The sequence below is a fragment of the Hibiscus syriacus genome, unplaced genomic scaffold, assembly GCF_006381635.1.
Source record: "Hibiscus syriacus cultivar Baekdansim isolate YM2019G1 unplaced genomic scaffold, ASM638163v2 tig00110020_pilon, whole genome shotgun sequence".
NCBI classification, from domain to species: domain Eukaryota; kingdom Viridiplantae; phylum Streptophyta; class Magnoliopsida; order Malvales; family Malvaceae; genus Hibiscus; species Hibiscus syriacus.
In genome coordinates, this window is record NW_024062568.1 from 814,343 (window position 1) to 829,054 (window position 14,712).

At 33.0% G+C, this 14,712-nt stretch overlaps 1 protein-coding gene across 1 annotated transcript; it reads left to right on the forward strand.

The window, feature by feature from the left end:
- Positions 1-1,637: 1,637 nt before the first annotated feature.
- Positions 1,638-2,991, forward strand: LOC120213026 (RING-H2 finger protein ATL74-like). Its single transcript, XM_039211175.1, has one exon. It carries the CDS (start codon positions 2,032-2,034, stop codon positions 2,638-2,640), a length of 609 nt encoding a protein of 202 aa, XP_039067106.1. The 5' UTR covers positions 1,638-2,031; the 3' UTR covers positions 2,641-2,991.
- Positions 2,992-14,712: the final 11,721 nt, after the last annotated feature.

The window sequence follows — 14,712 nt, forward strand, 5'->3', positions numbered from 1 at the left end:
TAACATGTAATGATTATTTTGTAACGGTTTGGGAAGTTTAATAATCATTTTATAATTTCAAAAACTTCAGTGATCAAAAAGATCATTTCAATATTCTAGTGATCATCTGTATACTTTACCCATATTTATTAGATCTCTTCTAATTTTAAAATTAGAAATTTAATTCTTATTTTTTAGTTGAAAATTTTGAAGTGAAATAAATTTATCCTAGTTTTATCCTTATCTATCACTTATATTAACAAAATTATCAATTAAGTAAAATTTAATTTTTAATAATAAAATAATTTTAAATTAAACTTTTAAAATAAATAATTTAAGATTTAATCCAATCACGTTCACATCCCATGATAGAAGAAATACTTTATTTAAATAATATATAGTGATTATAAGATATTATTAATTTATTCATAATTTTTATTAATCATTAGTAATACATACATAGCGGAAAATACACTCTTTTAACGGCTGAAATTACTTAATGAGTTAGAGAAAAGAAATTCCTTACCCAGCTTTGTTTTCTTTCTAATTGTTTGTTTCTAAAGTATAATCCAAGTCTTTGTGAAGTGTCATTTTATCTCTCACTCTCGGTAATATTACAATGACAAGACACCCATCACACGTCATCTTTTTCATTTAGTATTTGGTATTTGGCACCTCTTCCCATATGTAAATATCTGAGTTTGGTTAAAAAAACCATGTCTATCAACAATTATTCAAAATTCTTATAAATAATAAAAGAGAGTTACACCTGTAATTAGGGAAGATTATGGGTAAGATAAGATTAAATTTTTTGATTAATTTAAACTTGATTCGAAAATTAAATTTTTTATTTAAATTTAACCCAATTTTAATCTAAAAAATCTAATATGATCCAAAATTTAACCTCATTTTTAAGTCAACATCCACACCAATACGATCTCTATATAGATTTTTATATTTATTAAATAAAATTAAAGATCTAATTGAAAAATAAAATAAAAAGAATGATTATTATAAATATTCATAAATATATAAGAGATGATTATAATATTATTTGAGTTAGATTTGTTCATCGTGTCCAAATTCACATTTTTAAATTAAAATTATCCAACCAAATCGGATTGAAACTCATCGAATTCAAGTGAAATATCTATATCTACATGTACATCTCCTAGATAGTTCAGTAAAATTACTCCAGTAATGTGTTGAAAAAAAAATAATTCATGTAGAGTGTAAAGAATATTATTTTTTTCAATTAGGATATTTGCTATAGTACTTGTTGAAAGTCGTCTGAATCATACAACGACTTCTAAAACGTCTGAATCACTTAACGATTTCTAAAAAGCTACATGTTATCCCTACTATTGTACATACATGAAACCCGAAGAAACGCTGAATATTTCAGAAGATTTTCAAAAATAAGGTATTCCAAATAACTTTCAATAATTACTGCAGCACACACCCTACTTAAAAGCATAATTTTCTATACATTGTATACTTTTTCTTTCCAACTTATCCTTCCCTATTGCTTTCCGGGTCCATGTATATTTATTGTTCTCTCTATTAGCAAAGAATTTCCAACTATTTTCTGCTATAAATCATTTATCAACAAAGGCTTGGAAACTCCAAATTTCTTTTCCTCATAATCCCATAAGTATGTCTTCAATTCCTTTGGCTTTTAGCTTTAGATGATCTGATGATCTGATGGAAGTAATATTTCTAAGCTTTTAACTGGTTTACATGGAATCTTTATGGTTTTGGGAAGCCATAACTTCTTTTTTTGTGTGTGCATGCTCACCCTTTGTTGTACTATCAAAGCCTTTCCTTTTTCCTTTAATCATCCAAAGAAGATACCTTTTAATGGCGTCTTTATCTTTGTTGGAAGTTCCTGACAGACACATAACCCAAACTCTAAAGACCCATATCTCTCTCTTTGGTTAAAAGCTGATGAGCCCGAAGAAGATCGAAAAAGAAGAACACCAAAAGTTCTTAGAAGGGTAGTGGAAATACTATTATCAACTCTTTTTCATAGGTTCTTGTAGGTGATGACTGATGATGCAAGCTAAAATAGCAATGGTGACTAGTCTTTACCATCGGCCTCACCGGCATCTCCTCGATACACAACCGGACGGTGGAAATGGGACACGGTCTGGTTTTACCAATGAAGCCAATTTCGACGCCAACATGGTGATCATCCTAGCAGCTTTGCTTTGCGCATTGATATGTGCTCTAGGACTAAACTCCATCATGCGTTGTGCGTTGCGTTGTGGCAGACGGTTCGGTTTCAATGTCTCCGATGGGACCGCTGCCGCACGTCTAGCCGCATCGACGGGCCTTAAGAAAAGTGCGTTGCTACGGATTCCGGTGGCAGTATATAGTCCAGGGATGAATTTGAAGGCTACAGATTGTCCGATTTGCCTTGGAGAATTCATGGATGGTGAAAAAGTCAGGGAGTTGCCAAAATGTAACCATGGTTTTCACGTGAGGTGTATAGATACATGGTTGATGTCACGCTCGTCGTGCCCAACTTGCAGGCGGTCATTGTTGGATTTGGATCAGACGACTAGCGGCGATGCTGCGGCAGTGATGGAAGACGGATTATGGCAACAGGGGAATTCATCAGGAGGACAACAAGCTGATGTTGCAGATGAGGTTGGTTGAGCCACAAGGGGACACATAAGAGTAGTTTTTTTAATGCTGCTTTGACAATTTCTTAGTTTTGTTTATGTAGATGCATAGAGACAACTATATACCAGCTTTGGGTTACTTGAGCTTGGTTCATTGAAACGCATATTGCAAGCAAGCCCTTGTTATCTATAATGGTGCTTAGCTGCCATATGACATTCCTTTAGGTGGTTGGCCGCCTGCCGTCGGCGGTTCTCAACCATCTTGAGGAGGGCCCTACGGCATTGGAGACGGCATAGGATCACCGGATCCGTATGGGTGATATCCACCTATGTTGCTCAGACTTTTCAATAGAATAAAGAGACTTAAATCACAATTAGACCTCAAGCACTTAAAAGATCACAATACCCACAGGGCAAAGCCTACTTTTATTTCGTAAGTAGACGTATGGAATAAAAGGAATCAACAACAATTTGTGCTTAAAGAATTCTGTTAACGAAAAATTGGTTGCTGTTGACAATTCATATTTTTTTATTTAAGCGGAAAATTGCAGTCGATAATTTTAGTGAACCGAAGAAAATAATATTCAGCATGGAGAACGAGATTCAAAGAGAGAAAAAGAATTTTTATTCTTTTTTCAGTTATGCATGATTATTTATATACCGACTTTTAATATTGGTGTTTAATTTAATATCATAATGATTATTCATAGGTTGACACGACTTATATTGTAAGATAATATATTTGACTCTAATAGATAAATTAATAATACACGTATTCGTAGATTGATAAACTCATGATTAGACTCTATTAGACTCGAGATTTCCAAGTATTAAAGAAACCCCTGTTTGTAAAGATGATAGACATCTTCAGCAGCATCGTTCATAAAATTGTACCACCGGGCCTCCCCCTTTTTGTCTCTATAGATATTTCCAGGGACTGCAGCAAATAATTGTCTTGAGAATTTGTGGAAGCTTGGCACTGGCCTTTATTTTTCCCATATTATCATCTGTTGCAATCCTGACTGCTCCATACAAAGGACAAACGGGTCTACTCCAGTACAAAATTTATGGAAATGGACGTGGAATACCAGATTCATAAAATTTTATCATAAGGTGAAAATAAATTATCAATAAAAAAATTATTAAACTAATTCAGATCGGGTATTGTAGAGGCGAGGGCGATCTTCCCAACCTAATTTTGTTCCATTCGCAAACGTCAGGATTCAAACCCTTGACCTTGCTTAAGAAACCTAGTGCCTCATCCCAGTAGATAAAATTATAATGAATCAATTAGATGATAAGATTGAAAATATACCTAATCCTCCACAAAACCTCATATGTATAATTCGAATCATATTAATTGATCTAAGTTTATTTAATTGAATAGGCAATTTAATTTATGGATAAGTCTAATTCAAGATTATGGTGTAAAGTAGACTTGTGAAGGTCATAATATGTGATTCGCCTCAACTCTTTTATTTGTTTAATAACGTTGTCATTTTTTTCCATCTTGAGAATTTGCTAATAAATATGTACTAAGAACTTTTACTTATTTAATAGAATAATTTATTTTAAATGCTTTTAATAATTAATAATATTGTTATGCAGTAAAATTTACTATACAATTTTTTTAATAGTATGGCTATAGTTTAAGAGATTTATAGCTATTATTAAACAATATAATCTGATATAATTTTTACTTTTTATCCAGCCTTACTAAATTAAAGGCTTTATAAGTTTTTTTTATATGAATGGATTTAGAATATTACATTGAATTAAACATATTATAAATGTTAGAATTTGAACTAATCACAATTTGCTAAAATAGCTTAATTGGTTAGAGCGTGTGACTGTTAATCACAAGGTCTTCTAGCGATTGTAGTAACCGGTTTTCGCCCGGGCACGAATTTTTACTTGGTGGGAAAATTAAAATGAATAAATAAATGATTTTGATTTAAAATAAAATATTTTGGGAGTCGCCATTGACCCTTTGGGTTAGGTAGGTCAAATACCTAAAAATAATCTTTTAAAATAGTTTTTAAAAAACATAATTTAAAAGATAAACTGATCTGTGTATAACCAAAAATATTTAGTAAAGAAGGGATTCGTAGTCGATTACGTTTAGGGAAGGATTATCACCCCTTTAACGCCCAAAATTGGTACTCATTAATTATAATTTGTCTCTATTATTGAAAATTAAAAATTCAAAAATATATTTAATTCATAATCTTGTTATTTCAAATTAATATAATTTTAAGAATATATATATATATATATATATATATTTATAAATAAGATATTTATTTATTTAGAAATATCAGAAAATGACTTCTAGGTGCTTTAAGAAAGCCCATTTCTTAATATTAAAAAATAAATAAATATTAAAATCTAAACAAATATATATATATATATATATGACTAATATGAAAATAATAATAAAACAATAATTAAAGTAATCTTAAACATATCAAAAGTAATAATAAAATAATATTGCAAATAAATAATGATCAAAATAAAAGAAATTAAAATTATAGTATTAAAATGTAAAATAATTAAACTTAGTGCTTTAATTAGAAATATCACAAGATCTAGAGACCTATAGTGTAATTTAGCCATAAATATTAACAGGTGATGAAAACATAAATTAATAAAATTATAGGGTTAAATCATGATATTTAGCCTAAATATTTAAACATAGATATACGGTGACTAAATTATAAATAAAATAAAATTCGAATACTGAATTAAAATATATGAAAACTTATTATAATGGCTAAATTATAATAAAAAAATTAAAATATATAATTAAAATGTATGAAAATTAATTTTAATGACCAAATTGTATAGATACAAACATAGAGGGTCTGCGCGTATGGTTTGACCATGCGAGAAATTACACAGGGATTCATCCCCAAAACGACGTCGTTCGAGGAGGAGTATATAAACCCAAAATCCGGCCCTCTTGGGCCATTTCCCTTTTTTTATTTTCTGGCTTCTATCTCTCTCCCTTCTCTCTTAAATCCTCTCGCCGAGTTCCGACCGGCCACCTTTTCCGACGCCAGCCACTATCGCCGACCACTATCGACGGTGGCCAAAAATTACCAAAAACACCTAAATCCTAGATCTGACCATCTTAAGGTCTATTTTCCTCTTTTTTTTTTGTTTGTTGTTTGGTGGTTGTTTACTCTCGGTTTGGCTAGTATCTTCTTCCTCTCTGTTGCTTTTGGTTTGCTCTGTTCTTGGTTGATGTCCTCTCTCGGCTCCCTCTGTTCTTTTTGTTTGCAGGTAAGTTGAAGATTTATAGTCTCGGTGAGACTCTCGTCGGACCGGGTAAGGATGGTGTCCTTCGGTGAGTCACCAAACTCTGTGGTGACTCATCATAACGTTGACGTGGGTGGCCTTCTAGAGGTTTCGTCGGAGGCATCGGCGTGGCAACGAGCGTCGACAGCGGGGCGTTGGACCACCTAGCAGTGGAGTGTCAAAAGCGTGTAGACGTGGGGCGGCTGGAATCTTCTCAGCGGAGACGTGGCCCTAGGGTATCATAACCCTAGGGTTTCATCTGGAAGGCTCTGGGTCGTTAGATCTTGCCATATCCAACGGCTGTTAATTGATGACGGTTGGAGAAGATGTTGTAACCCTATGAGGGTGTCCAGGACCGGGTCAAGTGTCTGGACTGGGTTGTAATTGGGTCACTGTTGTAATTGGGCTCCGATTTTGGGCTTGTAATATGTAATAATTATATTTATTAATAATAATAAAAATATAATAATAATTATAATAATATTATAACAATTATAATAATTATAATAAAAATAAAACAAGCAAAAAATTTAGTGTCTACAGCTGCCCCTCTTTGTACATTCTTGTGTTAACAAGAATAGGGCAAAGACGAAAAGACAATAAATTTTTGTTCAGTTGACTTCTCTTGATTAAGATGAAAATGTTGAACAAGTTCTTATTATGAACTCTTCCATTTTTCCACTGGGGATGATAATCTATCTTCTTTTGTGATGTAATTTATCAAAAGATTTGAATAAGTTCTTATTATTATGAACTTTTTCTTCATCTTCAAATGAGTTCTTCTCATTATGAACTCCTTCTGGAAATATTGATCCTCAAAAGAGGGGTTGTTGATTCAGCTTCATATGTGATGAATTTAAGATAAGGTTGAACAAGTTCTTCTCATTATGAACTTCTTCTTCATATTCAAATGAGTTCTTCTCATTATGAACTTCCTCTGTTAATATTATAACAATTATAATAATTATAATAAAAATAAAACGGGCCAAAAATTTAGTGTCTACAGTTGTCCCTCTTTGTACATTCTTGTGTTAACAAGAATAGGGCAAAAACGAAAAGACAAAAAATTTTTGTTCAGTTGACTTCTCTTGATTAAGATGAAAATGTTGAACAAGTTCTTCTTATTATGAACTCTTCCATTTTTCCACTGGGGATGATAATTTATCTTCTTATGTGATGTAATTTATTAAAAAATTTGAACAAGTTCTTCTTGTTATGAACTTCTTCTTCATCTTCAGATGAGTTCTTCTCATTATGAACTCCTTCTGGAAATGTTGATCCTTAAAAGAGGGGTTGTTGATTCAGCTTCATATGTGATGAATTTAAGACAAGGTTGAACAAGTTCTTCTCATTATGAACTTTTTCTTCCTATTCAGATGAGTTCTTCTCATTATGAACTTCCTCTGAAAATGTTGATCCTTAAGAGAGGTTCTTCTTTCATTCAACTCCATAGGTGATGAATCAAGCTAAGGTCGAACAAGTTCTTCTTATTATGAACTTCTTCTTCCTCTTCAGATAAGTTCTTCTCATTATGAACTTTATCTGGAAATGTTGGTGCTGATATATTTTCTTCTGTGATAGACTCAAGCAAAAGGTTGAACAAGTTCTTCTCATTATGAACTTCTTGTTCCTCTTCAGATAAGTTCTTCTCATTATGAACTTTCTCTGGAAAAGTTGATCTATCGAGTGATGAATTTAAACAAAAGGTTTGAACAAATTCTTCTCATTATGAATTTCTTCTTCCTTCTTCAGATGAGTTCTTCTCATTATGAACTATACCTGGCAATGTTGATCCATCAAGTGATGAATTCAAGCAAAAGGTTGAACAAGTTCTTCTCATTATGAACTTTTCCTTCCTTCTTCAGGTGAGTTCTTCTCATTATGAACTCTACCTGGCATGTTGATCCATTGAGTGATGGATTCGAATCTTTACTAAAATCTTTGAAATTCCTGTCAAATATTCAAATTGATAAAATGAATAAAAATGCCCCTATTTTTGCAAATGTCTAAATATGATGCATGAATGTTGAATGTATTTTTTTACTTCAAAGTGGCCAACTTGGTCTTCCTTCATTTGGTCAAAATATCATTTAAAGCTGGCATTTCTGATTTGGAAGGAATGTTTCATTCACAAAACTCTTGCTGCTGTAGATGAAACGCACATGATAAATCAAATAGATGAAAACTCAGTTCACCCTGACTGGCAATGATAACCCCAGTAATAACGGGAATAAGAATAACATAAGCTGAGCCTCTTTATTCAATGTCATCGAGTAAACGAAAACTGATGTGAAAAGCGACTTCATAGCCCCAACAGTATGATTGAAACTAACTGCAATGAATCTTAAAGAAATATTTCCAATCATCACTGATACACAGAATACAAAATTCAAAGCCGATATTTTGATGAACTGAACCTTGGATCGAATATTTTGCCTGGGGACCATCTTTATCCATGCAACCGTGATGTATCTTAGCAAAGATCACACTGTCATGTAACAAATGATTAAGAAGATTGGGTATTTGAAACCATACTTGTTGAGTAAATATTTGTTCAACACCGGACCCTAATGCAAATGCCTGATAAACGAAGCAATTATGTATAGTCAACTCTATTGTCATTGTTTCACCATTTTCATTCTTTATTCCTTTCTGTATTATTTGAAATATTTGCTCAAGTCAATGATCTTTCCATAAGATGATATGGATCTTCAGCATACCTCAACATTGGCTAATACAAACGTTCAAATACATCAATATTCTTGATTCTGATTGAAAGGGGCTTTCAACATGCTCCATCATTTGCTTCTTGTTAATCTGAGCCTTCAAAATGCCCCACATGGATCTGTCTGAAGTAATCTTTAAAATGCTCCAACATTTGCTGATACAAATGTTAAAAGTGTGCTCAACATTACTTCTTGCTGAGATGAGCTTCCAAGAATGCCCAAATATTCATTACTATGAGCCTTCAAAATGACCCACCATTCTATTTTTCTGGTTGAAATGGGCTTTCAAGATGTCCCGCATGGATCTGTCTGAATTGGGCCTTCAAAATGCCCCCAACCTTCTAAACTGTAAGGCTTACTTTCAATGTTTGTTTGATTTCAATATCATGATCCCCACGAAATCCAATTTTGGCAATGTACTGTTGTGGGTACTTGCAGCTTTATCCGTGCCTCAAATCTATTTATCTTGAATGCTCTCATCCTGGTGTTACAAAATAGCATTGTTGTCAAGTAATTTGAGGAATTCTCTTCATATTGTCACAAACTTAAGAAGTAATCAATCATTCTGACGAAAATGTCTGAGATATGTGCGTCTTCTGAATGAAGTGACCATTTTTGGATATGGAGGGATCTAGTCAGACATAGTGGTATAAATCGCTTGGTAATTCATTCCAGGCCGACACAGTAAACCTTGTTTTCAATTAAGGTTATTTTTGGAATATACTTTTCTTTGATTATGAAGCGATATTTCAGGATGATTTCACAAACATTGATAGTTTTTCTGATACCGAGAAAATTCTGAATTCTGATTCTGTTGAGGAGAATAAACTATTATACTTGACGAAAATGGGGTACTCAGAGGCTGAGGCTTCAATAGCCATGTAGAAATGTGGTACGGATTCATCAATTGCAGAGTTGACAGATTTTATATGTGCTGCTCAAGTGGCTAAGCCTGCTGACGCACTTCTTTCGGTAGAAGATAGGAAGCCATTATGCAATGACCCCAATTACAAGAAAAGATGAAACTTGGGCTATGATTTTTTTTGGAAAAGGAAGAAGCAGAGGAAGCTTGAAAAGAAGCTTCTTAATGAAGACGATCATGCAGTTCATCTTCTAAATCTAATGATTGGTTTTGAGGTTCCTACCTAACTAGATTAGATAACTCAAATAACACTTCCAGAAGATGCTATTGGGCCTCCTTATTTCTACTACGAGAGCGTGGCACTTAGTCAAATTGGTGTTTGGACCAAAATGTCACGGTACTTATACAATGTATAGCCAGAATTTGTAGATTCGAAGTATTTTTGTGCTACTGCACGGAATAGGGCTATATTCATAATCTGCCAATTGTGAACATATTTCCTCTTATTCTTCTTCCTCCACGCACCATACATGATGTTGTTCCATTAATAACAAAATGGTGGCCTTCCTGGGATCCAAGAACAAAGTTGAACTGTTTATGTACAGGAAGTGCCAAATTGACAGAAAGGATCCGTAAGGCTCTTGAAGCTTATGACGATGAGCCACCTTTGAGTGTCCAGAAGTATGTTCGTGATGAGTACCGAATTGGAATCTGGTGTAGGTTGGAAAGAATAAAGTTGTTCCACTTGAACCTGATAAGGTGGAAATGCTTCTAGGTTTCCCTAAAAACCATACACGATGAGAAGGATCTGCTAGAGACATGTTCCCCGGTGGTATCAATGTCTTGTCTCTTTTCACTAAGATCAGTGATGTAGAGGTTGCCTTCTACTGTCTTGGCATATCTTTAGAAACAGATGCGCAAGAACTGAATGGTGATCGGTTGGAGCAATTGATGAGTAGATTTGGCGGATTCAACCTCTTTGTTGGTGGCATCCAGTGCAACAACCTTATCGGAAGAAATAAACATCACTAGGATAAACTTGAAGATTTTTGTTGGTACATTTACTTGCAATGACTGCTACAGCGACAGTCTCTTCTGCTACTCCAAGATATATCACACTCTTACCGAACCATGGAAAAGTTTAATTGACGGTAAAACTAATTATCTTTACGTTTAGAATCTTGTAACCAATGTTACCCCATACGAAAGGCCTACAAGTGTAGAATCTATTCCAATGTCTTATTTTGTGCCATAAGTTCTCAAATTCAAGTTCCGCAGTCTTCTGAAAGACATAATGGATATAATCCTGACAAGGAAAATGATTGACGTGGAAGAAGCAATAATGATGTATCAAAACTTGAGCCAATATCACGATATAACAAGAGTGCAGATGGGGGACTTGTTCATTCCCATAATACACTTAATGGGACTTATAGCTCTGTGATGTAATCTTCTAGAGAACATGGATTGATGGCTGAGGAAAATAATTTGTCTGGTGATGCTTATTGCCCTCAGCATGAGATAAGTGATAATCTTTCTTGATATATTACCAATAATGTCACAGGGGAGTGTCACAAGTTCAATTCTCCAAACTTTATGGTTTCTTGGACCACTTGATTTCAAGAATGCTTCATCATTTTGGCCTGACTTATTCTTTCTACAATAGAGGTAGAATAGACAACAACTTGTTTCGAGAACCTTCTTCATTTGAGACTGTCCTGTTTGAAAATGTTTTTCCTCTTTTCTTTATCGAAGAATAAAAGAATTTTGTAAAATGTTGTCACAGGTTCACAATAGAATCAAATCATAAGCATGAATTCAAAGAATATCAAAAGAATCAACAACTCTTTAATGTTTGAGAGTTATAATTCTTTGACAAGTATCAAGATTTATGGGTTAGTTTCAGGATGGCTTTCCTATTTTCTATGGTTACATCTATTTAAGATGTCACTCCTCTCTCGCTCTTTGTGAGCTTTGTCACATGCCTCACTTTAAAGACTTGGTAATTTAACCGGATGAGTACAAAATGACACAATCTAGCATAACAATTACTAGACCTTCTAGAATACTTCCATTTCAATTTTCTGAAATCCTTGATAAAGCAATGTGAAAACATCGATCTGAAAATGAAATTTCTGAGTGCTTGTGTGAAGTCGACTATAACAAATGTTTCGCAACTCCCTTAGTCCATTTTTATTTAGTGACTTTTTGCCATTTTGGCTAGCCGAATTCAGCTTTATTATATATAATAATATAATCACCTTTATCAGGCTAGTTGAAACTTATCTATAAAGCCGGGGCGATTAACCAATTGCTCTTGAGAGACAATTTTATTGTATATAATATAATATGTTAGCTAAATATTATCCATAAAGCCAGGGCGATTAACCAATTGCTTTAGGGGGACAACTGAAGCATAACAAACTAGCTTAATATTATCCATAAAGTCGGGGCTATTAACCAATTACTTTAAGGGGATAACTCAAGCTTTATTGTATATATAATAATATAACATGGGTATCCAAATCCAATTTCTTAAGCTTGTTAAGAAGAACCTGTTATAATCTAGGTGTTTTGGTGGAATTCAGAAAATCTCATTACCAAATGACTTTAGACTAGATTTGTCAAAGTTTCATCGTCGAACTTCATCAATAGAAAATCAATCTAGCCAGCTTTGCAATGTTACATAAGATGCCCCACATTGTACACCTTTATATGTAAATACCAAGCCTTTTTATAATTCCTTTCAATAGGAGAAAGCTATCTCATATTTGTGGAAATGGTAGTGTTCGGGTATATTTCTTCTAAGGTAAGGTCAAGGGTCCTTGTTTTTATGGTTTTCAATCCTTATATTCTATCAAAGATTATAACTCTAATCATGAAGAGCTTTTTAATCCTATTGATATTCAAAGAACTGCAAGATTGCAAAATTGACTCAATGCTCATAACCTTACAAGCAACACAAATTTATTTATTGCACAAAAGGTGGAGAAAGGAACAAAAAACAAGTTCAAACAAGATGCTGAAATTAGAAAGTACTACAGTGGTAGATAACAACTTCCACTTGTTTATTTAGCTTGCATCTATCATTCCTCGAATGTTGGGTGTATACTTGGCCCATGATTTTCATCTTTATGTGCCCCCCATTTCTTGATTATTTCTTGTGTCAAGACTCCCTTGTCAACGAGCGTCTCTATTTCTTTTAACAGTGACCAACAATTCCCTGTTGAATGCCCAGATACTCCCAAGTGAAAATTACAAAAACTATTTTGATCATAGCAATGGGAATAAGGCTTTGGTGACACTTTCACCAATCTTGGTGTAATGTATTGGCCTTTAACCAAATAAGGGTACATGTAACATCCCCAAAAAGCCGGATCAGTGACTAAAATGTAAATTTTGGCAACTGTGTGCTCAATTTTGAAATAAGTTAAAAGTGTTGGGATTTAAGTAAAGAATTTTGATGATGGATTGAATAACATAGATGGATAATTAAAGGGGTAATTTAGTCTTTTCAGATTAAAGGATATTTTGTATTTTCCTTTAAATACAGGTGATATACGTGGGTTTTGGGAGAGTTCTGGAAGCCTTCTTCTTGCTCTTTTCTTCTTCTTCTCGTAGCCCAGCTTAAAGGTAAGTTTGATTTTTAACTGTTAATTTCTGGAATTATAAGTTGGTTTTGAATCTTTGGGGGTTATATAAGCTTAAGGAAAGCTTGTATAAACTTAAAACATCAAGAAGGGAGAATTAGAAAGGAATTTCTATTAAGAGATTAGAAATGAAGTTTTGATATAGAAAGGTTTTTGAAATTCTAAGGATGAATTTGACTTGTCATCAATCTAATTAAGAAGTATAAAGTGTTAGAATTGGAATTAGAACACATTGAAAATTTGGTATGATTTTTGAATCTCGTATGGAATATAGGATTTTGAGGTTTAAGATGAAATAAATGAATATATATGAGTTTAAGTATGTGTATGAAAGTTGGGAATATTAAAGGGAATGAAGTATGATGTGTTGAGCTGAAAATGAAGGATTTTCGAGCTCAAAATATGATTTCTGGGCAAGGGGAATCGGTACCCATTCAAGGGGAACCGATACCCCTTCAAACGAACAAGAATTTCCAGTATGTCATGGGGGAACCGATACCCCCATAGGGAGGAACCGATTCCCCCTAAAGGAAAATTGGGAATATGGGTTTAATAAGTTCGTTTAAGTTGCTAGTATCCAATTACAAGGTATAGGTATCTAATGATTGTCTCGAAATGTACATTTATGTAGATTCTACGCATAAAGCAATTCCGGAACGTTTGGCAAGTAAGATCGATCAAGGGAAAGATAAGAGATTGGAATTGACTAGTGAGGCCAGGTGAGTGCATATTCAATAGTATATGATGTGCAATGGGTATAAGACTTGCGATGAGTCTATTTCCTAAAGTGTTACACATGAATTCATGATTTAAAGGCATGAGTGGAATATGCATGTATGTATGTTTGATTATATGGATTGATCTGTTCTTTTATGTGTTAGATGATAAAGTATAAGTAATTACATAAGAAAGGTTATGAATTATATGAGATATAAACTATGTGATCATAGTAAAATATAATTATATTACTATATGATAAGTGAAATAAGCTGGATAATATTGATCTATAGGATGAAGTGAGAATAGTACACTAATTAGGAGATTTGAACATAAATGATAAGATGAACATATAAGATACGCTAGATGGGAAAGATTCATATGTTTAAATAAAACTATAACACATGGGTTGTATGATAGAAATTTATGAGGCTATATGAGAAGATTATAGGAGTTATATGAAATTGAATTAAGTAAACATAGTAGATTATATATAGAGAAATAATAGAAGTGAGATATGTTTATAAATCTGCCCTAGATGAATATGAATACGAAATATAAGAGTGCTATATGATTTATATTAGGATAATCTTGAGGATATATATATATATATATAGATAGATATGAAATGAAATGAAATGAGTTATATGAATATACAATTATGTGATGAAATGGTGGATTACCTGAACATGTGAATATATATATATATATAGGTCTAAGAGAAGGCATAAGATTAAGATATAAGCAATGTGACTATAAATATATATGTGCTCTAAGTGATATGAATTATAGGTATTTCTATTATAATGTTACATAATATGTTATGGATGTTAAATGAATTATGTGATGGT

Excerpts from the sequence above, each read along its gene's own strand:
- LOC120213026 (XM_039211175.1), top strand. The coding sequence starts at position 2,032 with ATGATGCAAGCTAAAATAGCAATGGTGACTAGTCTTTACCATCGGCCT.